Source organism: Amborella trichopoda, chromosome 11 (genome assembly GCF_054954075.1).
Source record: "Amborella trichopoda isolate Santa Cruz 75 chromosome 11, AtrichopodaSantaCruz75HAP2 v2.0, whole genome shotgun sequence".
In the NCBI taxonomy this organism is placed as follows: Eukaryota; Viridiplantae; Streptophyta; class Magnoliopsida; order Amborellales; family Amborellaceae; genus Amborella; species Amborella trichopoda.
Window position 1 is genome coordinate 47,079,187 of NC_142346.1, and position 25,158 is coordinate 47,104,344.

Here is a 25,158-nt window from a genome sequence, read left to right on the forward strand (position 1 = left end):
TCTGTACTATTTTTTGAGCTTCAAATTTCATAGTCAGTGTTGGAAGTTTATTTTAAATCCACCATGGAGATTTCAATGCCCAAAGTACTTTCCGAACAAAGATTCAAGATAAGGCTTTATTTTGTTTTAAACTTTTAATAAAACTTAAGCTTTTTAGAAATTACATCTTTTTAGAAAAAGACACATCATTATCATCATTTCAACTTTTTTTTTCAATTAATTACGGTTAGCTACATGAATCCCATTCTACTCTATTAAATACCTTATTCTCAATGAGGCCACAAGTCCCCCTATCTTTTGAGAGAGAGAAGGACACACTTGAATAAATGAATTCATGGGTTCACCAAAAACCAATCCCTATATGAAAGCGTTGGCACGTGACATCACAGCCGCACAATTATTTTGTGAGCAATTTGCATGTGAAGCCTTCACATTGAAAGCTCATCTCCACCATCCAAACCTTTCAAATTTGATAATAATATAGGAAAGTCCTAACGAGGTTTAATCATCAATTAACCCTAAAAAGGTTTTAAAAAGAAAAAAAGTCACCCGGTTTCTATGTGGCCAAGCCCGCAAGTGTAGAAATGCGGGCTTCTTAATAAATATATTTTTAAGACGGATTTTAAGAGTTAATTTTTAAGTAGATGTAATATCTAATATGGAGATTATGAATACAAAAAAATAAATTTAAAAAATTTAAAATAATAATTTTAGTAAAAAAACATTTGGACCATTAGCTTTCCTTGCTTGTAAATGGAACACCTACTTGCATCCATCTTGTTTCAAGATTAAAAAGAAAAAGGGGTCGAAAGAAAAAAAAAACTCTTTTTTTAAAAAACATTTTGCCCTTTCCACTTCATTGAAGTGCCGACTTTCATTAGTAGTTGAGGGGGGGAGCAAGCACAAATAGAGTACTGCAACTGCCTCTCTCTCTCTAACTGTCTACTGTTTATATTATAAGCTTTATAAGAACATGTTTCTTTCTCTCTCCATTACTGGGGGTGATTTCATTTCCTCATCTCTCTCCATTACTGGGGTGATTTTCTTCTCTCTCTATTACTGGGGTGCTTAGAGTTTACTGTTTAGTAAAGGAAAGGGGGAAATGACGAAGGTGAAGAAGAGAAAGGAAGAGATTGCAGAGGATGTCTGCTTCCTCTGCAAAGATGGTGGGGTGCTCTTAGTTTGTGACTACTCGTGAGTAGCCCCCCCTGTCCTCTCTCTCTCTACAATTTGTCGAAATTAAAGCGTTCTCTCTTTCTCTCTCTACATTTGTTGGAATTCTCTCTACAGTTTGTTCAAATTAACGCCTTCAATCTCTCTCTCTCTCTCTACATTGTATATTGTTTGCATGTTGTGGTTCCTTTATCTCGCTCTTCTAGTTTCAATGGAATCATTGGTTCTTCTCTCTCTCTCTCTCTGTTAATGGAATTGCATGCATTGGGTGCTTTATCTAGCTTTTCCTGTATCAATGGTATCCTTCAATTTTTGGGTTCTTTGTCTCTCTCTCTCTCTCTCTCTCTCTCTCTCTCTCTGCGATTTATTGATTTTGCATGTTTTGGGTCTTTTATGTTGCGCTTCCTGTTTCACTGGCATCATGGGGTTGGGTACTTTCTCTCTCTAAAAATTATTGAACATTAAGCTTTTTTCTTAGAATCTCGCCCTCTTTCTAACCCACCATTCTACTGAATTCGCATGCATATAGTGCTTCATCTCACTTTTGATGTATCGATGACCAGTTTTTGGTCTCTCTCTCTCTCTACATTTTATTGACTTTTATTTTTTTTTGGGTTACTTATCTTGCTTCTCACGCTTCAATGGCATTCATGGCTTTTTAGTATATTCTTCTCTCCTATTAAAATGTGTCCACATGAAATGGGGGAAACTGATTTTCTGATGCAGGGTGGGCGAAAATATGATGTTTTCCCATTGTTATATTATAGCTTCTCCAACATTAACAGAAAGTATCTTCATTGAACATGTTGTTCCATGTGTGTGTGTGTGTGTGTGAGAGAGAGAGAGAGAGAGAGAGAGAGATTTTATTGGGGATTTTAGAAAAGAATGAATGTCGTGGGAGTTGGTGATGATCAAAATGTGAGTTACCAATTATAGCATATTGCATTTCCTATAGCTTGTTCCATGTGCTTGTTTTGCAATATAAACCTGAGATTCCACAGGTCTGTTCTCCAACTGTGATTCGTGTTTATTTCAGGGCTTGTCTCAAAGGGTACCATACTAATTGCGTCGGAAAATCACCGGATTTTTTGGAGGGGAATGAACAGTGGCATTGTGGTAAAATGATTTTCTTTTCTTTTTTCTTCCCCAATTTCAGTCTCATGAACCCATATGATCTCTAGTGCTATCATAGAAATTTTGTTTGGTAGGCCATCCTTGTATAGGTCCACAATTTTGCATACAAATAGGTCCAGGCTGCGTTCTCTATGGTGGAAATAACATGACTGCCTTTTGTGTTGGATGAGACTTAATTGCTTCAGTTTCAGTAGAAATCTCCAAATTAGTGTTTCTATTTAAGTATGTTGATTTTTATAAATAGCAAACTTGTGTTTGTACTTTGTGAAACCCTTTTTCCTGCAAAGCCTACACTCTCTGTCATTCATTTGCCTGCGGGAGCTGCACTGTAAGGGGTGTCGATTCAAACTGAGCTCTTAAATTAGCTTCTCCTGCAAGTAGGTAGAGGGAGAGGAAGCGAGAGAGAGAGAGAGAGAGAGAGAGAGGGAGAGCGAGAGAGATTGCAGGATGTACTGTTTAACATCTTTTTAACTTTTTCAAGGTTGCTGCTAATTTTAGTTTTCTTCCTGAAACCAGTGCTAGTTGTTTCATTTGTGAAAACCTGTTTTATTTGGGTTTTCCTTTTTATATATTGTTTCTTTTCTAAAATATTTAACGTCTGGACCATTTTGTACACTGTTTAGTAAACATGCATATATTTGTTTTCTAGGCTGGCATTTCTGCTACTTATGCAAGAGAAGTTCGAGTTTCCAATGTTTTTGCTGCCCCTTTTCTGTATGTGATGGCTGTTTTAACGAGACAAACTTTGTGCCTGTCAAGAAAAAAAGAGGGTTTTGTGATTACTGCCTAAAGCTTGCTCTTATGATAGAAGAAGACTTAGACGCTGACTCAGATGGGGTACGTTGTCTCATGAACTCTGGCTTTATTCAGTACTTTGTTTGTGCTGCATGTATGTTTTGTTAGTTTCTGTCTTTGTGATACAGGGATTGATACCATTTTACCTTCTCATCTAGAGTGAAAATGAACTTGTTTTTCAGCAGGTGGATTGATAATTTTGGCCTTTATCTAGAATTAATTTGATCAATTGGCCCTTAAAATTTGATGACCTGGCCTATAATATTTCATAATAAATTCTCATGCTCTGTATTTCTTCAATTAACGCAAAAAAAAAAAAAACAGAGTCAAAGATTACTATTTTGCAGTGTATATTTGATATGTTTATATATGCCTTGGAAAACTTAAGTATCTATATGTATTGTATGGGGATAAGTAGGAAAGTTTGCATAGGATAATTTATGCTATTGAGTGTTATGTTAACCAGTCCCTTAGGTAATGAGGGCATCACACTTCAGTTTGACCCCCTGGGATAATGGGTCACAAATGAATTGGATGGTTAGAATGAGCTTCCCTTTAGTTCTCGAAAATTTACAGGAGCAGTGAATCTCGCAACCCAATAGTGAGTTCGAACCTTTGCATTTGTGGTCCTGGTGACCCAATCCTGCCAAAATTGTAACCCTGACCCTCATTATGGAAGTAAACATAAACATTCAGTCATGGTTCTAATAACCTAAATTACAATCTTCATAAACCAAAATTGAGACTCCCCTGATATTAATTTGTGACTAGTGTCTGCCATGATTGATGATGTAAGTAATGAATGGTAGGTTGATCAAGGGATTCAAAATCTTATTGGGCCTGGAAATGGTTGATGAACCAGTGGTGCTTGATGACATGAGCCTTTTCTTCCTAATGGTTTGTGTTAAGCTATGTTAGTCTCATGGCTGAGGATAGATAGACTTGAGAAGAGCTCATTCAAAACTATTAGAGAAGCAGGGAGCGCTTAAAGTTGTACCATTGCACTAATTGTGAACAATTTTTTAGCTAGAGGAAGATCTTGGACTAGTTGCAGGGGCATAACTCCATTAATGGTATTCATCTCTGCATCTAATCAGGGAGCCTTGATGGACCCATCCTCTATTGGTTATGAATAGTTGTTTGTCACAAGAAGGCTCAATAAGTTCATATACACGTCATTTTAGAACAGTTGTATCAGTATAGTACAGGGATCTTCTGTCTAAGTTGGCACTCCTACTCCTGGACCACGGTTCTGCAGTTCAGAAGAGGGAACGTGTTCCCATTCTCTTAGGAACACATTCCTTGAAATCTTTCCTCCGATGTTGTCAAGAAAGAGCCGCCTCTCTCTTTTGGTGAGCTCTACTGGGGGCTTACAGAATGCACCATAAGGTAAATTTTGGGTTTTAAAGAAGAGGGAACATTTTCATTTGAGACCAAATTTGAGGGAGAAACTAAGCATCACAATTTTTTCAATCATCATAATTCCGATGATTTGGGGTCGGCTATCATAATAAGATGTGGCAAAGTTTTATGTTGGCTACCTACTTAATGCAACCCACCTCCTTTCCTCGAGCCCAGGACAGGTTAAGGGAAAGTTTAAGGTCCTCACCTTTTTTCGATCGTTTAATTTTTTCTATTTTATTCTTTTTATTGTATGGATTCTTCCATGGCGCTCCCAGTTTGGAAACTTTTAGCAACCAACAATCCCTAGTTCCTGCTCCTGCCTACCATTGCACCGGCTGATTCACCCAGTCCATGGTGAACGAATCACTCCCATTTTGTCATGGAAAATTGTTTCATGCGGGTTGGACCGCATTTCTACATATGTGGTCCAGAGGTATAAAGCATCCTTCTTAAAGATGGATGTGCAAATAGGTGGTCCATCTAAAAACAATTGAAACTAACGATCCAAATGTTTTCTTAATAGAATTATTATTTCTAATTTTCAAATTTTATTTATTTTTTCATATTCATGATCTTCATGTTAGAGATTACATGTCGTTAAAAATTAAGTCCAAAAATCTATCTCAAAAATAGATTTTTAAGCGGTGCCTCATTTCTTCATGGACTCATAGAAACCGCCGGGTCCTTTTGTCATTTATGGCCCTTTTTGTTTTTTAATTGTTTTTCCTTTCGTGGCATCTCCTTTTTAGGAATCTTATGCGCGTGCGTGCAATATACAATGGATTGGCTATTAATCTTGACAAAGCAAACTTATCTTTCTCATGACATAATTGTCCAACAAATCTTTCTTTTAGCTCTGTATGTCAAACCAATCTATTTTTCTCTCTCCATATCAGTTGAACAACTCTATAATTGCCTTATTATTTCCCTTCTCTCCCTTTCTCTCCCCACCTCTCTCTCTCTCTCTCTCTCACTCTCTCTTTCTGGTTCTCCCTCTTTTCCTCCATTTGCCATGTTAAAAGCCCTCTCTTATTTCTTTCCTTCTTCCATCTTTTCAAACTTCAGACTTTTGTGTAAAATTTCTTCTTTTTCACCTCAGGTTTCTATTTTTCCTTTTTTGATAAAAAAAAGGGGGCCGAACCAGCTTGACCATCACTCCGATTGCAAATGACCGTACCAGACACTCAATGTGCAGTCTGATTCTAATACTATTTCAGCCGAGTAAGAACATGCGGTCTGGTTCTCATAAATCCTTTCCAGATCTGAGTAAAAATGTTTTACATACGTGGCTAAGTATTCAACGATCCATTTTTTTGATAAGTAGCTTTGTTTCATTGCTTTTTTAGAATTTCATTTTCCATTCCTGTGAATAAATTTACGCGATTTTTTGTTCCGTTCATTTGGATATTTCTGGCCCTTCTCTTATACTCTGAGAGTCAGGATCAAGCTTTTATGGAATTTAATTAAACTATAGATGGGTTTATTTTTAAAGTGGATATTTGAAGTCTGAAATGCTTTTGAATCATGTTTATATGCATGGCATGATAGATTAGGTTACATTATGAGTATGTCCCTGATCAAAATGGTAAAACACAAGACAAACATGGACATATCATATAAACTACATGTTCCTGACTTTTGCCATTCCGTGTTTGAAGTAGTTTGGGGGCCAGAGGTGGTTCACTTAATTGAAGGAATTTCAATAGTTATTTACCTGGTTATGCTCGTCTTTATGTTTTTGGATGTCAATTGTTTGTTGTATCCCATAACCTAGAAAGGTCGTTGCTTTTCAGTCAATTAATTGCTTATCTATTGACTATTTAATGGATCGAAACTGTTATGGTTGCTATCCAGAACATTATAAAAATTTCCTCACATGTGCACTTTCTGGACTTAGTTTTCTAATTTTCATTCTATTGTTCTTGTGATGGGTAGGTTGTTTTCCATACTTGCTTATGTCTGCTAAAATAGATGACAAGTGCTACCTTACTTTTAAATTGGTACTCACACTTTACATATGTAAAATGGAATGTACCATCAACGTAGACAAGTACATGAGCAACTGTGGAAAAGAACATGTTATTTAAAAACATATACCCTGTATGATATGATAAGCTGACCCCAAATAGTTGGCAAAAGACTCTGATGATGATGACGACTCTGAATGATATGATAACTGTTCTATACACATAAATTCTTTCATTTTCTTGTGTATTAGATGGTTCCTCGATATTCAAATTCTTTTTAAACTTATCTTCACCCATTTATCTGACCTTCAGTACATTTTCACAGGGCAAAGTGGACTTCAATGACACAGAAACTTATGAGTATTTATTCAAGGATTATTGGGTTGGTTTAAAGCAGAAAGAGAACATAATTTTGGAGAATTTGCAGGCGGCATATGACCGTTTAAAGAAGTCTAAGTTCATAATGGATGGAAAATATTCGAAGGACATGCTACTTAAAAATCGAGGAGAAGAAGACAAGGAATATAAATTAGACCTAGAAAGTGATGGGTTATCAATGGAAGAGAAAACCAAGAGGAAGAAGATGGCACCTAACTCTAAGAAATATGGAAAGAAATGCAAGTCTGGTAAAATGGTGTTCATTGGTTGGGGCTCAAAGGAACTCATTAGCTTTCTTAAATCTATTGGCAAGGATACTGAAAAACCCTTAGATCACGTGAAAGTCTATGAAATAGTTAGGGAATATATTCACGAAAACAAACTTGTGAAACCCAACAAAAAGAGTAGGATATTATGCGATACAAGGTTGCGTTCTCTTCTTGGTAAAAAGTCACTCCACCGTCTGAGACTCTGCGACTCTCTAGAGCGTCACCTTGCTGCAAGTCAGAAAGAGGAGTCAAGCTCGGAAACATCTTCTGATGAAGATAATCCTGCTGCTAGTAGTAAGAGAAAACGCCTCTCAGGTTTTCTCTCTCTCTCTCTCTCTCTCTCTCTCTCTCTCTCGCTCGCTCTCTCTTGCTTACACACACACACATGCACTGACACTGGTAAACGTATCCTGTTGTTCAGATTCTTGCCATGAAACCAGAAGGCCAGGAAAGAATGCTGATGAGGATCTGGAAATACCTAAAGGTGTTTATGCTCGTGTTTCAGTAAAAAATATCAAATATATTTATTTGAGGAGGAGTTTACTCGAGAAGTTCTATGACAACCTTGAGACATTTGAAAGTAAAGTTGTTGGGTGTTTTGTACGGGTCAAGAGTGATGGCAAAGAGAAAAGGAATAACTATGAACTTGTGCAAGTTGTTGGTAAGCACTTTAATGACTTGTTGCCCTCATCCACCCCCCTCCCCCTTCTAAGGTGAAGCTATGTTTATTTAAATAAAAATCGTCGGGCAAGAGTGGCTTTTAGATCTTGTGATGTACTTCAGCAAAACCAACTCCACAAGTGAAGCAGGAAACATGCTTTTATGTTGTTTAAACTAATTAAGTAGAAACTATCCTGAGCCTAATTTTAAATATAAAGTTTACTACTATATTTTTTTCAGGCATAAAAAGGTCCTTGGACGATCTAAAAGTGGGGATGACCAGTAAAGACATTGTCCTGAAGGTGTCTAATTCAGAGAAGGATGTTCCCATTTCCCTGATATCAGATGACGAATTTTCTGAGGTTGATAAGTTTCATTCTTTTCATTTGCTTTTGCTTTTCTTTTCTTTTTGTAATGAATATTTTAGAATTTGACACTATATTTTGTTTTTGCTGGTTCATATGTTATATTAAAACAATTACAAAAAACACAAGCCAATGTAGGAGATGCGAAGCCAAACTGATGCTTCATATGATATCTGTATTTAAAAACCTGGACTTGGCTTGGATCTCCAGGGTCCTGATCCCGAGTGTGACGCCGTCTCGGTTGAGTAAGGCCACACGAAGCAGCTGTGTCTCAATATAAAAATATAGAAGAATCTTGTAATTCAGAGAAGCCAATATTACCTTTTATTGGAAGATTTAACATAGATGTAATTCACTGGCTCTCATCATCCGCAAAAACCAATATAGCTGCAATCTCTCTCTCTCTTTCTCTCTCTCTTTCTCTCTCTCTCTCTCTCTCTCTCTCTCATTCTGTGTGTGTTGGGGGAGGGATCCTGCATCTACATGTTTCCCAGTGAATTTTTTAGGATGCTTTATATGAGATTTAATCCTGAAGTGTTGATGGTTATCAAGAGCTTGTGCATACTAGAAATGACGATTGGGGATGATGAGCAGAAATTTAGTGCCAAGGAAACATTAAAAGTGATATCTGCTAGTCTTTTTGCTGGAAACATTTTTCCAAATGGTATTGTTAGTTTGACAGTCTTTTGAGGATTTCTCTATGAAGTCTATGATACCAAAGGATTGTGGTTATCACTTTGGAACTGCATGTATTCAACGATATATGATGGACATTACGATAGGATGTCAATTATCAAAGATCAGATTATAATACACACCCCTTCTAGTCTGCTCAGGATGCCATTGAGGTTTTGCTTCCTGACTAAAGATTGCGTTGGTAGAGAGCTGCAAATTATTGGGCATACAATATATTTATATTATAGCCATTTTTGCGTTCTATCCATTTACATTTAAATGCAAGTTGCCTATCTGAAAATGAAACTTGCATTAAAAAGAAGATCGTTTCTCTTTGATATGATACAAGTTGTTTAATGGATGGTGTCGTTGGTCATCATTATAATATCGAGGTCCTGGTAAAATTATTATCCTAACTTCTCATTAAGTAAAAATAAAGAAATATTTTTGTTGGTTAGGTTCTAGTTGTTGATTTTGGAACTGCTTCTAAGTTGTTAGTTGCATATTCACTTATTCCGTCAATGTGTTCGAATCAAGAAAAATGGGAATGGCTATATGACACGAAATTATCGTTGTTATCGCTCTTGTCAATAAGATACAATAATTTGTGTTATTACCTAATAAAAGAAACAGGAAACTATTAATGATTGACCACCCTACTTTCAGAATTGAACTACGTAATCTTTTACTCATATTCTCATACAAATTGCCTTTTAAAATCTTGCTCTTTTCTATTCCTTGAGACAGGAAGAGTGTGAAGAACTGCGCCAGAGCATGAAAAAGGGTCTTCTCAAGAGGCCAACTGTGGTACGATTGTTTTGCATCTTTCAGTTACTAGGATTATCTTAAGGCTATGATAGTAATATGGTTTTATGGGTTGATGTCAGTGCATAAAAATTGATATCATTGATTTCCAATAACTAAAGTATCTTCTCTGCCTTTTTGTATGCATGTGTGCATGTGCATGCATATGTGTTGGTGCGTTTGCCTTTTTGTATGCGTATACATGCATGTGTGTGTGTCTGCCTTTTTGTATGCATGTGTGTGTGTGCGTTTGTGTGTGTCTATGTCTGTGTGCGTGTGTTCTTAATTTAAAATTATTTGGTTTTTTTTAAGTGTGTAAGAAGGGCTTCCTAGAAGGTCCCCCAACGTTGTACCATCCCTGCCAAAGAGTTTGGCTGGCATCCATTGTCCTAGTGCTTGATTAAAGGAACCTACTGTTATTTGTTAGAATATGTCCATTTATTGAATGTAGTGCTTGTGTTACGTGAGGTAATTAAATGTTTCAATAGAAATTTTCTGCCTTTCTCGTTTCCAATGGGCAAGAATCCAAAACTGCTCTTGATTCTCTCATGATTCATTTAAGATTAAAGACCCTCCTAATGATGCATCTCCTTTTATATTCAAATTGCTAAAATGATCCTGTTCTTGTTTAATGAACATCATTATTGTAGATCTTATAGAATAAGGGAAAGTCTTGCAATCAATTACATAAAATACGGGATATATAATGTGTGAATCTTTCTTAATATTAGGCAGTGTTTCATTTGGGGGCATATATGCTATGCTCCCGTGGGAGTATACTGTACACTTTTTTCCCTGGGGTGAAAGAGTTACTTAGGAAGACCTTTTTGATCTAAAGCTTTGGGATCCACCTAAGAATCACCAGTGACTACTTTCAGGGTCAAGGGAAAAATTGGATTTTGAGTTCTTAGATGCTTAGATATGACCATCTAAAAATTGGACAGTCACAATTCAACCATAAGATGCTATTTTTTCAGGCACATACAAACTGTGTTTGATTCTTCTTTTTCTTTTACTTTCTTTTTTTGTCCCTTCAAGGTTGGTCGCTGGGTTGGAGAGGTTGCATCCCTGGAATTTGGGGGCTTAAATATGCTCGTAGATTGGGTTTTGCCCGAGGGAGTGAGTGGGAGGAACAGTCAACTGTCACAGGAAGTATATCCAATTTACTTATTGTGTGCACAACATGCATAATGTTTGGACTGTCCATGGAAAGATAAACAAGGCTTCCAAAAATGTCTTGGTACTCTATAGAGAATGTGATATCCTCTATGCTCTCCATCCTCCTTGGAGTATGAGATTCAGTTCCAGAGGCCTATCAATTATTCTTTTGATATGTGAGATGAGCAAAATCAGTAAGCTCTTAGGCCTCCATGTGCCAACTCATGAGATTACTTCCGTATGTTGAGTTCTAGGATGACCGGATCATTCATAATAAATTCTGAAGCATGTTCTTTATGTAACAAGAAAAAAAAAATTCTGGATAGGTACCATACACAAGTAAAAGGACACTACTTGTGATATGGCTTGTGAAGTGGGATAGTCCAAATCATTCTAGTGATATCCAGCCTCACAATTGTCAATTTTTCCAGCCAGGTATGATAGGCTGGTTGGAGACCATGCAGTGCCTTCTTTTATGGTAGTCTGGATTAGAACATTTAACCAGGAGGCGTAGATACCTTCTACAGATTGCCATAAAGGAATATATTTTTACACATCTATATGAAGGATTATTTCAATGTCTAAGTGATCCCAATGCCTCCAGAGTGCATGCTATAGTCAGTCTGGCAATGTGAGCAAAATTCCCCCTCATAATCCAGTTCCCTGTCTTGGCATTGGCCTTGGCAACCGATCTTGCCTCTCTTCATTTAGGCATATACTAAAATGGTAATATGAGCATCCAAACATACCGGGGATGTTTTTTCAGAAAATACAGACTGGGGATTTAAACAAGAAAAAGTGAATAGATGTACAAAATTTGTGCGTGTAGAGTCCAAACAAATTAGAAGAAATTAAATTTGTATACTTAAGCGCAAACAATGGTACTCCCAGATACCAAATGAAGAACAACAAGATAGTTAGCAATAGATGTTCAAAACAAAGAAACACCCACATGGCCCAGTATGAATTGCTTGAAGTGCTGCTATTAGAAAACTCCAAATGAAAATTCCCATAAGATCCTGAAAAATATCTCAATGTAGGTCAAAGCATGTCCAAATTTCACCCCAAACTTTGCTGGACAGGCTATGAGTCACTTGAGGCCTTAACTTTTCCCAATGGACCAACTATTCACAAGCAGAATTAAAAAAAAAAAAAAAAGTCTCGCAATGGACCATCCCTTGTGCATAAATAGTGCTTTTTGTTCGAACTTCCACAGCCTTTGACTTCTTCAAAAGCTATTGAGTCTTGCTTCAGTACCATGTTAGAGATGTCAAGAGGAAGAAGATAATTGTTGGAGGAGATGCAGAAAAGATAATTGTTGGAGAAGATGCAGAGAACCCTCAAAACCTTGCAGATATCTTTCACCAGAATGAAATGGATTACTGATTAGAAAATTTTCTTATGTATTGCATTACAATGCACTGTGACTAAGCTACGCCTAGGAAACTACAGAAGTGTATAATTACTGATGTACCATTCAAACTGTACATAACATACATATATACATCATAACATAAATTCATACACATGTAGAACAACCAACCCTATTAGCACAACTCCCATTCTTGTATTAAACTATTGTCTCCCTAATCATGCATTGAAGTATGGAAACATTTGCAAGGCGAGTCAAAGCAGTATAAATTCTCTTGATGGGATTGGAATGCAGTCTGCATCATGCTTCTCCGCATAGTTTCCTTTGGCAAAAAGAAGGTATATTACATACATTCCCAAAAGTGCTTCTTATTAGAAAATTCATTATGCTTTTCTGCAGGAAGAACTTCAAAGAAAGGCTGAGGTTCTACATGAGGAAATAACCATTCATGTATGTTCTCAACTCATCCATTTTCCAGGAATATTATAGTAACAAATTATAACAAAGGATTTGCTAGAATACTCCTTATAAGGTCTTGCACTTTGAAATGTAGTTGATATTTGCCCTTAGTTTCATGAAGGTGGTATTATGTGTCCAAAAGCTTTGGAATATTTTGAAAGCAGAGTCCCAATAAAGCGTATCAGTGCTAATCTTATTTTATAAAAACTGAAAAAACGAGAGAGGGAGGCTGGGAGGGGGTAGGGGGGGGGTTGTTCTAAAATAATGAGATTGATTATTTCCATACTATCTTGCTTGCTAGTAACGTTTCTATATATTTGCAATAATGATTATGCTTTGATTTGCAGGGAATTGGTAAAGAGATTGAAATGCTCAAGAGAATAATTGCTAGAGCTAAAGAAAAAGGGTGGCGCAGGGAATATCCTTTGCGACAATATTGGAATTGAATCATTCATTCAGAAAAAAAAAAAAATCATTCAAAATATTGGAATTGAAAGACAAATAAAGGAGTGCAAAATAAGTTGTTCAAGCTGTCTTCTCTTTATTTTTCTGATTATTTCTGTGCCCGAGAAGGCTGAACACTGCTTTGCGATTGCTTGAATGCAACAAGGAAACCTCTCCCTCTCCTTTTCCGTCTCTCTCTCTCTTAAATGTTGAGAAATGTGATTCTTAACCTGTGCTTTGTGATGATTAAACGCTCTTGGAGTGCATTGACAGAGTGCAGCAGCTTTCATCTCCTGAAGAGCAGAAGCGACAGCTGAGAGAGACCCCTAATATTGTTGCAGATGCAGAAATGGACTTTGAAGTTGTGCCAGTTGATCGACAAGGTAAATTACTTAGTGTCGTAATTCAGTTCTTTTTCTTCTTATCTTGTTGAATCTTTTTTCTTTTTTCCTTTTTCTTTTTCTTTTCTTGTGTTTGTGGAGTGGGAGGTTGAAGACTTCACTTTTAAATGGAAACTAATGTACAACATGGTTGTGGAAGTTATTACTGGATATCGAGAGTAGTCCGTAGCCTTCTTTGACTATATTACTATCATTTGGCTATGGAAAGAGAACAACTATTCTCCTTGGTTGACACAGCAAAATAATCTTAATCCTTTCAAAAGTCACTTTCTTCGGTTCATCTCTCTCTCTCTCTCTCTCTCTCTCTCTCTCTCTCTCTCTCTCTCTCTCTCTCTCTCTCTCGTTGTGAATTTTTAAGCATGCTTTCACCATTAATCTTTTCCTTGATGAAGCTGCAACTGTTTATTTTTTAACAGTTTTATATGATTTGACAGTTTGGGCTTGCAATTTGCCAGGACCCTATGCATTTTGTTTTTTGTTTTAATTCACCAGATTTAGATGTAAGCTATGAGCAAAGTAATTTGAAATCCTCATAACTGCCTCGGATCTGATCATGAGGGTCATCACCGTCCCATCACCCAGGAGTGTGATAGCCAAAAAATCTTTGGCAGGTCCCACGCTCTTCATTATAATCCGACTTTTGGATGGAAGGTGTCGACCCTGAAGACACATTCACTCAATGGCCGTGACTTGTTAGGATTTTGCATGTTGCCTATAGAAAATTAGTATATAATTATTGGCCCTTTTCTCTTCTATCCTTACTTTTTCTTTCACTGTTAAGCCTCATGCCTTTAGCTGTTTTCCCTTTTGTTTGCTTTTCTTTTGAATTTTTGTTTGGCATTTTTCTTGTCTTTGCTATGTGCATTCCTATCCCTGACTCCAATTTGTGCTCTCTTCTTTCAATTTTCTTTGCATTCTGGTTATTTTATCTTGACTGCACTCATTAAACTCTCTCTCTCTCTCTCTCGTTCATACACAGAAGTGTTCACCTTTTGAATATGTTTCTTGCATTTGATTATTCATTTCCTTATTGTTGCTACTACTCATTTTGTTTACGATTCCAATTCTTGGTTTCACAGGAGACAATCAAAACTCTGTTGAAGTAGAGAAGGTGGCCCCTGGAACTGAAGCTCCCGAAAATGCGGAGCCCAAACCAAATCAGGAAGCTGACCCCGAAAACCCGAACCATGATGAGAAAGAAAATGTTAAAACAAATAGCGAAGAACCAAAGTCAGTAGAACAAGCACCTTCGAGTAATATCATAGATGTAGAATCCAAAGAAGACTATGATGGAACTGAGGAAGAAGTATGGCATTACGAAGCCCCAAAAGGAACAGTTCAGGGCCCATTTTCTCTCTCATTGATGAGAACATGGAGTGAGAAAAATCTTTTGCCATTAGACTTGAAGGTTTGGAGGACCGATCAGTCACCGGGAGATGCCGTCTTACTAACCTGTATGCTGTACCAGAAACCGGTACCCGAGATAATTGAGATCGACTGATAATTGCAATTTGATAATTTTTTTGTGTAGAAAACTTGGAAATTTCGTATTCCTGCATAAACAGTGAAGATCTTTTTTCGGATTTGGTATCATGAGACAATGGTGCTGTACTTGGGAATGGGAAATTTTGTGATATTAGCTATTTGCCTTTTTGCCATTAAGATGGGAAAATTGGTCTTGCAATACTGAAAGGAAAATGGTTTGATATTACTCCTCAAAAATTACAATTCAAGCATTAAAAAACCTTTAAATGGATCATCTCGACTTGAACATTATGGTTGTGAAAAAAAAAAAAAGGGATTTCAAAGCTTTAAAAATAATGTATATTATAATATAAATTAACTAGATTGTCCAATTTGCTCTAAAAATAAGGATTCATAGATCCTTCGGTCTGTTATTTTTTTAGTTTTAAATTTTATTTTAGTGTTGAAAATTGATTTTAGAGCCATCATGAAGATTTACATTGCCAAAATGCTTCGGGATTAAGATTTAAGGTGAGGCTTTATTTTGATTTCATAAAGCCTAGGCTTTATAGAAGCTTCATCCGTGTACTAAAATGATGAGAGAGAGACTCTTCAAACGTCCAGAAAAGATAAAAACAAAAAAGAAAAGGGAAATTCGTGCTAATATCTGCCAATTTTTTTCAGAATTAAAAATGATTTTCCGTATGTTGAAATTTATGCCCATGTGCATAATTTGTCGACTTCTTTGGTTTAACCTAAAATGCCATTAGTACAGACTTTTGAACCAGAAATACTAAAAAATTGACTTAGAAATTTATATTTAGAACTGGTTCTTAGTGAACCAACAGGTTTGGTTTTGAAACTATGAACAGGTTTATTTAAGTTTTGGGTCTGGAATTGTAAAATCCAAACCCCACTCCTCACTTACTTGAGAAAACGAAGGGAGAAGAGAGCTCTTACTTGAAAAAACAAAGATAGAAGAGAGAGAAGCCAAGAATCAAGTTAAATTATTAAGTAATGGTGTTTGGATTTGAAATTCCTAACCTAAAATTCAAATAATGGCCCAATTTTTATGCGGCGAACTCGCATATGTAGAAATACAGGCCCATTAATAGAGATGAATTTTTGCACTTAATTTTTAAGGACTATTAATCTTTAACACGGAAATTATGAGTATCAAACAATAAGTAAATTTAAAAAATTAGAAATAAAATTTTAGTAAAAAAACATTTGGACCTTTAGTTTTTATTGTTTTTAGATGAAACACCTACTTGTATCCGTCTTAAAAGATGGATGTTTTACTCTCTTTGGACCGCATATGTAGTCATGCGGTCCAGCCCAATGACCAGAATTTCAATATCCGAACCAAGTTCACAAAAATTTAATTTAAAAATAGAAGAAGAGGGCAGCCAAGTTCCCACTGCTTCTCTCTCAGTTGATCAAGTATGTGGATGTTGTTGGGTTGTTCACCATCTTGCCCATGGCGCCTCTGCAACTCCCCAAAGCCCAATTTTCATTCAATGGAATCAAGCACGCTTCCTCTGCTTCTCCAATTTCTCTCAGCAAGAAAACCCGAGCTTCGCAGAAGACCCTTCCTCTCATGGAGAAGAAGAAAACCCATCGCCCGATCAACAAAGCTTCTCGCTCCATATCCCAACTCATCAACGAAAACCCCTGGTCGTCTCAGCTTGAACTCTCTCTCATGCCATTTGCTTCCATTCTCTCTCTAGACACTATAACCCGCGTTCTATACACCATTAAAACCCCATCAAAAGCTCTGCTTTTCTTCAAATGGGTGCACAGTCGAGGCTGCGAGCTCGATGCGAACACCTATTTCAGGATGTTGGAGATTTTGGGTCGAACGGGAAACTTGAATTCAGCAAAGAACTTGATTTTGAGCATGCCCAAGAATGGGCTTTATTATGAAGATCGATTCTTTAACAGTTTGATGAGAGGCTATGGAAGAGCAGGGATGATTCAAGAGGCCATTAAAGTTATCAGAATGATGAAAGAATTCAGGGTAGCCCCATCTGTTTTGACATACAATAATCTCTTCGGAATTCTACTGCGTCGAGGCCGAACAAATATGGTGAAGAAATTGTATGAAGATATGGGGAGAGAAGGAATATCTCCAGATGTCTATACTTTCAATATTCTGATAAGAGGTTTTTGTATGAACTCAATGGTGGACGAAAGTTTTTGGCTTTTCAACGACATGGTTTGCCATGGCTGTGTACCTGATATGGTCACATATAATACTCTCTTGGATGGGCTTTGCAGAGCTGGGAAAGTCGACAACGCCCGTAAATTGTTTGATGGGTTGTTAAGGAAAGGAGATGCTCTGGTTCCAAACGTTGTCACCTATACTACTTTGATAAGAGGTTATTGTGAGAAGAGATTGATTGGAGAGGCAATGAAAGTTTACGAGGAAATGGTGAATGGAGGCGTAAAACCCAACAATGTAACCTATAATACTTTGATTCAAGGCCTATCCGAAGCTCAAAAACTCGATAAAATCAATGAGATTTTGAAAGAGATAATGCACAGTGCTGAATTCAGGCCAGATACCTGCACTTTCAACACTCTGATGAATGCCCATTGCAATGCTGACAGATTGGAAGATGCGCTTGCGATATTCAGTAAGTTTTCGGAGATTAAAGTCGAGGCTGACTCCGCGACCTACAGTGTTCTTATTAGGAACCTGTGTCTTAGAGATAGGTTTGAAGAGGCAGCGGAGCTCTTAGATGACCTTGTGGACGGTGGTGTTTTGTTAAAACCTGGGGGGTGTATTCCTCTTGTTGCCGGTTATAAACATATATTGGAATATCTGTGCAAGAATAGGAAAACAGAAAAAGCTGAGATTGCATTCAGGCAGTTACACAAGAGAGGGACTCAAGACCCCTTTTCCTTTCAAATCCTGATTCTTGGACACTGTAGAGAGGGAAACCCGAAAAATGGGTTTAATCTTCTGGTCTTGATGTTAAGGAGAGACTTTGTACCTGATGTGGAGACATATCTTGCCCTGCTTAAGGGATTTATAGAGATGAGGGATCCAATTTTCGCTCTCAAGACTCTTGAAAGGATGTTGAGAAGTCGCCATGTTCCTCAAACATCTATATTCTTTTCGATAATCGACATGCTTATGAGAGATGATAAGGTGCGAGAAGCTGCAGACACCATTAAGATGATGCTAGAGAGGGGGATTAGACAGAATATTAATGTATCCACAAATCTTGTCGAAGCTCTCTTTGATGGTGGTTTGTCAGATGATGCATTTGAAATTCTTCAATTATTGTATGAGAATGATTATCTGGTGAAGATGGAGAGATTGCTGAGTTTTCTTTGTGAAGAGAAGAGATTTTTGGAGGCAAAGCAATTGTCATTGTTCAGTCTGGAGAAGCATGGGGACTTAGATATTGGGCCTTACAGCAGGGTCATAAGAGGCCTTTGCAAAACCAAGAGAACAAAAGATGCATTTTCTCTCTACTATGAAATGGTGGAGAGAGGTAGGCAACCTGATGAGGGTTGTTTGAGGGAGTTGATGGCTGCCCTTAATTCTGAGGGAAGATTGAAAGAGGCAGAGTTTGTTGCTAAGTTGACATCTAGGAGTAGAAAGGATGAGCAGTAATTTTTGCATGTATCATACAAGAGTAGGGCTGGCAATGGGCCAGACGACCCAGCCCGGCCCTAAAGAAGTAGGGCTTGGGCTACAAATCGTGGTCCGAGGGCCAGTACCAGGCCTGTTCAGCCCACCCCACCCTCTTTTTTTCTTGTTTTTTCTCTTATTCTTTCTTCATTTTTTTTTGGCCCGGCCCAATGGACAAGGGCCGTGGCCAGGGGATCCCTTGCCCGTTGCCACCCTTAATACAAAGTTTATTTAAGAGCCCTAAATGGAGTATATAAGAGTCCTAAATGGAGATCCAAAGGCTGTAGTTGCATGCCCACTTTGTTCCCACTCTCTCTCATTGTACTTGTTGTCTGTTGCCTTCTGGAAAAAGTTTATGCAAGCCTTATGAAAGGCTTCAAAGACCTGCTTGAAAAGGTTGTTCTGGCATTCCAAAACCATCAAATTGATCATCTTAACCTCAAGAATAATAAATATGAGAAAAAAAAACCAAAAACAGAACAAGGATTTCAAAGCTAATAAAAGCGCATATTGTTGATTATTATTGGGACCCATTTTGCCGTATATTATTTGGACCCTCTATTTTCAAATGCTCCTAAATCTTTCAGATTTGTATCATTTTTAGAGTTTTAAATTTCATAGTAAAGGGTTGAAATGGACTTTCTAACCATCTTAAAGGTTGAAGCCGCCAAACTGCATTTCCAAGCAGGGTTTTAAGGTGTGTAGCTCAACCTTTTTCACAATACCAGCCCCGTACCTTCACGACGGGCCAAGCAAAACCGTCAACAAGGGTAATCCATACTTGCAAACAAGATGACGAAACTCAGAGAACTTCCTAATATGACATAGAACTTCCCTGATAAAACTCTTTCATGCAAATTCTTCCCTGCTCTTAGATAATCAACTATGAACTCATCATAATCGAGTTCCAAGGGCTGGGGCAATTTGTCAAAAAAAAAAACAATATATATACTTACAAAAAGGACTTAGGAGTAAACTATAAAAATTATGTGACTATTTTTTTAATTTTAAAAATACTGTACGTTAATTTCCTGAGGTCTACTAATTCCCCTTATCAATAACAAGACCACCATCGATATGTCCCCTTGCTTTATACTTATTCAATTTTTATTTAAGGAAAGTTGTTTCATGCAAGCTGATCCGCATTTCTACGATCCAAAAAGTGTAAAGCATCCATTTGACAGATGGATGCAAATAAGTGTTCCATTTAAAAACAATGAAAGTCCAAATGTTTTTTCTCTAGAATTATTATTTTTAGTTTTTAAAATTTATTTATTTATTTATATCCATGATCTATATGTTAAAGATTATATGTCCTTAAAAAGTAATCACAAATATAATTTTATCAAGAGATATGTGGGCTTGGCATTTCTACATATGTGGGCTTGGCATCATAGAAACCGGGTCAGTTATTTATTCGAGGTTCAGAGTATTGTTTTGCCAACCAAGCTTGCTTCCTTTTTTTTTTTTTTTCTTTTTTTCAGTGGTAGGAGTCGAGCTTGAGATGACGCGTTGCTAAACAGTTAACCATTCATGCCCAATCCCCATTCCTAAAAAAATGGCAATCCCAGCTGACATATATACGAGAGAGAGATGTCAGCACTATATACATATAGAGAGAGAGGTAAGCATTTGGTACATCACATGCTAGAGAGAGAGAGAGTGTGTGTATACAAGCATTTGGTAAAAATCAGAAGCCAAATGTGATTGAAAGAGGTCCACAAGGAGCCAGGCTTTCCTGTAGATCATTACCAATATTCTTTTGTTTTTTATCATTAGGTTTCAGTTAATTATTGCTTGTTGGTGTCCCACACAATAATTTCTCATAATAAAATGCCATTGCTCATACTCAAAGCAATTGAAAATGGAGTTGAGGATTTAGTTCCAAATGTTTAAATAAGAAGAAATTCAAAGATTCATTAGAGCACAGATCATGCCCAAATGTTCAAAGAAACTTCATGGGTTTGAGGAGGCAGAACCGAATGCACACAAATTTTTTACAGCTTCACATGGACACACCCATGCATGCATACATAGGTTCATGCATGCATGCATACTTGCATATATTGTACCACCAAACATTGTTTTGGTCAAGAGGAGGAGAAGATTCCAAAACTTTTTGCAGCTGAACTTTGCATTCCTCAACATGAAAGTTTATATAAACTGCATACAAGTAGACTCTATAAAAAGTTTATATAAGGGTGAGGCCCTAAACAAACAAAATAAAATAAGGAGCACCTCAAAAATTCATTAGAAAATGTTGTTTCAATGCTGATTGACCCTCAATTCGATAATCTCAACCTCAATATGTATGGAGGTTGAGAAAAAATAGATTTCAAATCTCAAAATAATGCTTCTTGTAATGTATTATCTAGATCGTCAATTTTCAAGATTTTCAAGTGTTCATAGATATGTTCAATCTACATTGTTTTTGGACTTTAAATTTTATAATTAGAGATGAAAATAAATTTTCAGACCATCCTAAAGATTTCTGATACTGAAACTAACATATTTCAGCATCATTTGAAGGTGCGCCCAATTTGATTGTTTAAGGCCTCGGCCTCATATAAACACACCCTAAACTGAATATATGAACCTTAGACTACACCTATGTGAAATCTCAGGGGACTTGCCCAATTTAGTTCGACACAGCAGGCTTTCGAGTCCTGACCAAAATCATTGAGAACAGACCAAGTCCCAAGGTTTTATTGTTAAGTTTCATAAGACTTGGCCGAGTGGAGTTACCTGACTCTAGCTCAGGACGTAGAGATTCCTGACCGGAGTTGTTGCTTTAAAGCACCAGTCTGAACACTTCATGTCTCTCCCTCAAATTGGTGGACAGTTATCATCCCCCTCAAACTGGTGTATGGCTGTTGTTTTCCAATAAAAAATACATTGGATATTCATGGGTGAGCGATAAGCTATAATTTCCAAAGAGCAATCACATTACCTAAATCTAAGGAATAAAATCAATAATAATCTAGAGAAACGGCTCAACAAGAGAGAAAGGAGGAAGTGCGCATCAGCACCATGGCTGGGCTCAAAACCTTAGAACTGGAATATAAGCAAAATCGCATGTTTCTTAAGCGTACTTCTTAACCAAGTGGGTATCACTAAATCTAATGAACAAATAAAACCAATGGTATTTGGGAGAAGAACCTTAATGCAAGAGAGGGGGAAGGAGAGGCAGGTATCGGTAAGACTGCTCAGCCTAATAAAACCTTAGAGCTGGACTGTGAAAGAACTAGCATGTTGCTTACGACTACATCTTGTGCCAGCTGCATGGGCATGGAAGGATTCAGAAGCTGGGGGCTTGAGTTGAAGCGTATACCATTGTATGGTCACCATAATGTTACCAGGTAACTTAGAAGCTCATATGGGCATGCGTATCGGCCAGAGCAGGGTTTCCTAATTTCTCAAGAAGAAGAAAGTGCAAATAAATCCACTAGAAAGGATCAACATTCTCTTAATTTCGATCAGTGATATAGAACTTGGTGAGATCAGTGACAGAAAGCTTCGTGAGTCCGACTCGCCCAACTTATTAGGACTTGGCAGCATGCCAAATCCGAGCCTAGAAAAAAATCCATGGAACCGGCCAAGTCACTCTGGTCTCGGCCACATCAGTTCACTCGGCTTGGGACTCTAGCGCTTCTGGAGCCAAGTCCTTTGTTTTGAACAATGGTTTCAATTACAAAATGAAACAAAACCTGGTTGTTGAAAATTGCCTAACATACCTGATACATGTGAAACATGCATTGGCAATTCTAGAAGATGGATAGTAAAAAAGCCCAGTGGGAGGACCGGAGTCATTACTTCATGTTCTATGCTTACTGAAGATCAGTTTTATATTTAATCAGGTTAGAGCAAAACCTATAACCTAGCCTTCTTTTACTTACAGACAGTCCTAGAGTTGAGTTTCATGCTTTGCAGTATTCACATTGTAATTCACTGATGGAACCATAAATTCACCTAAAAAAACCGAATTACACACAATTACCTCAAACTGAAACAATCCCAAGCATCAATTGTTATCATTCCAACCAGTGTCGTAAAACAAGGACTCTGGTCTGCTAGGGCCCCGACTTCAAGTTGGGTCAGACTCAGCCGATTCCAAGTCCAAACCAAAAACAAAATAAAAAAAAATATACGAAACGGCAGACTTGGCCAATTCCCGTGGTTTTAGTTCCAGGCGGCCTGCAGAGTCCGAGTAAAGACTCGCTGAGTTTTACTACAATGATCCCAACAATAGACAGAACATGGCCCACAAACAATAACCAGAAGACTGCTGAAACCCAGTATAAATTTGGGCAGCCTGCAGAGTCCGAGTAAGACTCGCTGAGTTTTACTACAATGATCCCAACAATAGTCAGCTGAAACCCAGCATAAATTTGACACATACTACAAAATGCAACCGAGATCATCATAATGCAATAAAAAAAACAATTTTTCTAAGCTGTATAATGCAATAAAAAAAAAAAAAAACACGAAGAGGAACCATGTTCAAAAGAAACAATTTTTCTAGGCTATATATGAAAGATCTCAACAAGAATGGGTTTCTAAGACCAATTCATGGGACTCTACATACCATAGGAATGGTAGCAAGTTAGAAACATATAAACGGCAAATTTTCCATGTAATATATGAAATGAACATTCAAAAGGAAAAAGAAATTCTAGTTGCACATGCAAATGTGTGAACCATTCCATATCTTATGAATGAAAAAAACAAATAAACAGCAATAATTTTCCATGTTATACATCAGGAAAACCCCACAAAGAAAATAAGAAAATTCAGGAAAAATTACACGAACCATAGAAAGAAAACCCAAATAAATAGCAATAAGTTTCCATGTTATATACTAGCAAGGACCCACTAAAAGAACAAAGAAAGTTCAGGTGAAATTACACGGTCCACAGAAAAAAATCCAAATCGTTACCAAATGTCGCATGTCATTCATGCAAGAAACCACGACAAAGAAAGGATTTTTACATCACAGTTTATGCATCAGCAATGGGATTAGCACAGTTAAGGCCGCATCCACAAGTCGGGCACTCATCAAAGTTCGAGAGAGGAAAAGATGCAGCGAGAGGGCCAACAAAGAAATCCAATTGATCCTCTGCTCTACTCACCTCTGTGATCCCAATCCATATGAATAGGATCTTAACACTCACACCCTGAAGTTTTTTCAGGGACCCAAGGCTCACTTGACCTGAGATTTTGCTTCTGTAACTAAGAGAATAACCACCATCAACATTGAAGTTGCAGGGTCCAGAGAGATGGACCTCGAAGCTTCCATCTTCATGGAGTTTATAGCCCTTCACACCTTCGGGAAGAATCCCTTTGGGGAAGTTGAATTTCTCTAGCATCTCATAGGCAGTGGGTGCTTCAGATCGAGCTGAAACAAGGAGGACAGCCATGAAAAGGAGGAACCCAATTAGGGTTTTATGGCAGAGAGCCATTGTTGATGCCTTGACGGGGGCTCTGAGTCTCTTTCTCTCCCTAAAATATGAGTTTCTCTCTCTCTGAGGCGAGAAAGTTCCCCTGCTGAGTCGGTTTCGAGTTTGAGAGAGATATGTATGGAAAAGCGGGTTAAATAGAGATAGATGGGTGCAGGAGTAAAGGCTCTAAACAATCAAAGTCAAGCCTAGCTTCAAATTGTTCGAAGATAAATGTGGTGAGAAATCTCCTTAAAATATTTATTTATTTTTAATTATAAAAATTAAAGTTTTAAAATAGTGTACATCGAAAAGATCTAATAAAACTTGAAAATCTAAAAAATTGAAGCTAAAAAAAAATATGTTACAAGATGTATTATTTTCAAAATTTAGAACCTTTTTTTTTCCATGTCCATCATGTCGAAATAATCAATTTGAAGACATTTAAGCATCAAAACAACTTATTGTAGTGATATTTTTTAGGTGGGCTATAATTTGATTGTTTAGAATAGATGCCCTATATAAACTTTTTAAGTCAAACCAAAATGGGAAGGAAAAAGTTTTTAGGAGGATGCTACCTTATAATGTAGAACTACGAAAGCCCCTAAAAAATCCATCAAAAAAGGTAGTTTTAATGTTGAAAAGTCATTTGATTGATCATCTTGACATCAAAATGTATAACTATAAAAAATAAAAAGATTTTAAATCTCAAAAATAGTATATTTTACAACATATTATCTACACTGCCCATTTTTTAAATTTTCATATGCTTATAGATTTATTTGATTTTAACCATTTTTGAAATTTAAAATTTTATAATTAGATATAAAAATAACTTCAGAAATGGTTAAAATCTATAAACGTATGAAAATTTTGGTGCAAAAAGTTCTTAAGATTATATGAAAATTTATTTTTATATTAAATTATAAAAAAAAAATCCAATATTCATACATCTCAATGTCGAGATGTTCAATAAGAGGATTTTTCAATATTAAAACAACCTTCTCCACTAGATTTTTGAGGTGCATTTTTAATCCTTTGTTTAGAGGTTGCAACCTTACATAAACTTTTATTTACGTTTTTTATCTCAAATTTTGAGGATGTAATATGTAGAATCTAGCAAATGAATATAACCTTAATTTATCTCAAATATAC

At 36.9% G+C, this 25,158-nt stretch overlaps 3 protein-coding genes across 5 annotated transcripts; 2 read left to right on the forward strand and 1 right to left on the reverse strand.

The window, feature by feature from the left end:
- The first annotated feature begins 975 nt into the window (after positions 1-975).
- Positions 976-15,101, forward strand: LOC18427736 (uncharacterized protein At5g08430). 3 transcript variants are annotated; one of them, XM_011622678.3, is made up of 11 exons: positions 976-1,194; positions 2,210-2,289; positions 2,957-3,144; positions 6,799-7,435; positions 7,542-7,781; positions 8,021-8,142; positions 9,568-9,627; positions 12,554-12,604; positions 12,961-13,031; positions 13,310-13,440; positions 14,538-15,101. In XM_011622678.3, the coding sequence occupies exons 1-11, from the start codon at positions 1,103-1,105 to the stop codon at positions 14,957-14,959; spliced, it is 2,094 nt and encodes a 697-aa protein (XP_011620980.1). In that variant the 5' UTR covers positions 976-1,102; the 3' UTR covers positions 14,960-15,101. The 3 variants fall into 3 exon arrangements, with proteins under 3 accessions (XP_011620980.1, XP_088707248.1, XP_020518982.1); XM_088851122.1 differs by having other exon boundaries at positions 6,799-7,414; XM_020663323.2 differs by lacking the exon at positions 976-1,194 and adding an exon at positions 1,859-2,091.
- Positions 15,102-15,357: 256 nt separating this feature from the next.
- LOC18427738 (Tetratricopeptide repeat (TPR)-like superfamily protein) lies at positions 15,358-18,951 on the forward strand. The gene has a single exon (XM_006836784.4). It carries the CDS (start codon positions 16,403-16,405, stop codon positions 18,548-18,550), a length of 2,148 nt encoding a protein of 715 aa, XP_006836847.1. The 5' UTR covers positions 15,358-16,402; the 3' UTR covers positions 18,551-18,951.
- A 4,431-nt stretch (positions 18,952-23,382) lies between these two features.
- Positions 23,383-24,229, reverse strand: LOC18427739 (uncharacterized). The gene has a single exon (XM_006836785.4). It carries the CDS (start codon positions 24,025-24,027, stop codon positions 23,566-23,568), a length of 462 nt encoding a protein of 153 aa, XP_006836848.1. The 5' UTR covers positions 24,028-24,229; the 3' UTR covers positions 23,383-23,565.
- Positions 24,230-25,158: the final 929 nt, after the last annotated feature.